Below are 2460 nucleotides of genomic sequence, written 5' to 3'. Positions count from 1 at the left end.
TTTCTGAACAATCCTTTAATGGCATTCCTATTTGTCTCTGGATTATCAAGCATGCGCAGAGGATTGTGGGAGAAGTGTCAAGATTACCTTAGAAAAATCAACCGAGATATTGCCCAGCTGCTGACCCACTCCCGATCCATAGGTACGTGCCTAAAGATGCGCAACTGAACCTTAGCACGCTACTTAAGCGGATGCTGGTTTTTCTTGCACAGCCTTTCCAAGGGACAGAGTAGTGAATAACGGGCATGCATAAGTATTCGTAGTAGTTTCCCCCAAGTCTCCTTTTTGTTTCTATCTCTTTTTTTTTTTTTTTTTTTTTCAACTGAGTTTTCTTTGCCTTCTCTACAGATCAGTCCTTTCTTCAATTTTTTGGGGATGAATTTCTTCGCTTGCTTCTAACAAGATTTGTCTTCTGTTCGGCTACTATGAGGATGCACAAAATTTTCCGGGTATGCAAGGATATCTATCCCTTTGAGAACAACAGTCCGATGCATATAGAACTCAGGGTGGAAGGGTCTTAGGGCTAAGCATGTCGCTCTGACTTCAGAAAGATAACTCATGCTCACATGGTAATGCCTACAGCTTGTATTGAATCTGTGCCTTTATATCTCTTCAAAGGCACAAAGCCTTTGACTTGCTGAAGCCTTATCACTCTACATAAGTAGAAGACACACTCTAATTCATTTATGTCACTCTGAACAGCCATGTCTGCTAGAAAAATTCCTCTTAAGAATTCAAGATTATTATTTTTACACAACTAAAAAGGTGTAGAGCAAGAATATAAGAGGGAGGAGTGGAATGTTAGTGCTGGAATGTGTTCTAGTGTGAATGGATTTTGAAAGGTCTTTGAAGTGTAAATGAATAAACTAAACAGGAAGATGGTATTTTCCCTCCCTGTTGGTTAATCCTGTGCCAACAGTGAAGTCTGTTTCTGGATCTACACCATTTTATATATGTGAGTGCTGCCATGTGAACTGCCTGCTCCATTTTAAACATTACAGGAAAAAAACAAAAAAGGAAGTCAAAGCACAGAAAGATCCCGTATTCATCTTGTCTAACTGCAGACATCTAGCAGCTTTCCAAGCCTGAGTTAACTGCCTAGGCTTCTTTGCTATCAGGGGAAAGAGGCAGGTCTTCGGTTAGCGGGGATAGATTTGGCCCCAGTGTCTTAGAGATTTGTTTTAGGATGAGATGAATCTCCCACTGGAGATGTTTACATGTCTCATTTCAAGAAATGAACTCCAGCCCAGTAGGTAAGTACATGTGAAGTCTTTTTGTCTTTTTTTTTTCTCCCAAGGCTTTTGTGAACGTATTATTAACCATCTTAGATGAATGGGCATTTGTATTGCTACCTATATGCTAAACAGATTAGCATGCCTCTCAGGTGAAACTGGCCTTTTGCCATCTTCTTCATAAAGGGTGTAAAAATGAATGAATGTCTAATTGTCTTTGTTTTCACTGTCATCTAGCAGGAGACTCGAAATTATCCAGAATCTTATCCTCAGCTGCCAAGAGATGAAACGGTGGAGAACCCTCACCTCCAAAAGCACATTTTGGAGCTGGCTTCCATACTGGATGTTAGGAATGTTTTCCTGGAAAACACCCTCGATGACTATTGAAAGAAACTGTCTTACTCCAAAGGGGTTTCCCTGGCCACAGATTTTGAATGGTGCAGTTTTATAATGTGAAAATCATAAAAGGAAGTACTTGATTTTATTTTTAAATTTAGGACCATTATTTTAAAAAGTAATAATAAACAGCTGTTAGTTTAGCTGTTCCATTCTGTATGGGGTCAATTTTATAAGCAGAAGTTTTCATGTCTTTTAAATGTGAAACTAAAGAATCACTAGAGATGTATTTCTGGTCTTGTGGCTATCAACCACATTTCCAACAGCTGATCCTAAGCATAGAAGGATTATTGGTTAACTTTTGCCCACATTTGTGGAAATCCTTTATTTTTATACAATTTTAAGAAATTGGAAAAAATCAATAGAAAAACAATATTTTATCCCCAAAGATAGAGAGTCTGGATTTGAAATGGTAAAGATGGAACCACAGAGTGCAAACCAACAGCAGCAATAAAACAGAGTCCTTCATAACAAATATATTTTTTCAGTCTTAGGCAAGAAAGTAGACAAAACTGCAGACAATTAATTTGCATTTGGAGCAGTAGGTCTGAAGTGAAGTTGTAAAGTTACTAAATGCTCCCTGTAAATTTGACACAGTGATTTTATATATGAACTTTGTACTGCTGGCCAAGGACACAATTTCTCCACTTTTCCTGAGTGGGAAGATGGTTAGCAGATGAACACATCACCAAACTAAGCAAGCTAACCCCCATCTCTCACTGCAGTATGGGTCATCTTGCCATTTGTATTGCTGCCACAATTCTCCAGGAGACGAGGGCATTCTTCATTTTAAAGTACTAGACAGAAGTTCTTACATTTCCACCAGGTGTTA

At 38.6% G+C, this 2460-nt stretch overlaps 1 protein-coding gene across 1 annotated transcript in view; it reads left to right on the top strand.

Annotated features, from left to right (window-relative positions):
- SCAI (suppressor of cancer cell invasion) overlaps window positions 1–1973 on the top strand; it is a 25348-nt gene extending 23375 nt beyond the window's left edge. The window contains 3 exon segments of the mRNA XM_010082382.1: window positions 1–142; window positions 349–449; window positions 1470–1973. The exon segment at window positions 1–142 is cut by the window's left edge and continues 9 nt beyond it. Of these exon segments, the coding sequence (XP_010080684.1) occupies window positions 1–142; window positions 349–449; window positions 1470–1619 (393 nt within the window). The 3' untranslated portion in view covers window positions 1620–1973.
- The last annotated feature ends 487 nt before the right edge of the window (window positions 1974–2460 follow it).

This window comes from Pterocles gutturalis, unplaced genomic scaffold (assembly GCF_000699245.1).
Source record: "Pterocles gutturalis isolate BGI_N339 unplaced genomic scaffold, ASM69924v1 scaffold25406, whole genome shotgun sequence".
NCBI lineage: Eukaryota > Metazoa > Chordata > Aves > Pterocliformes > Pteroclidae > Pterocles > Pterocles gutturalis.
Note: the sequence above shows the minus strand (reverse complement) of the source record. Positions and strands in the feature narration are given on the sequence as shown.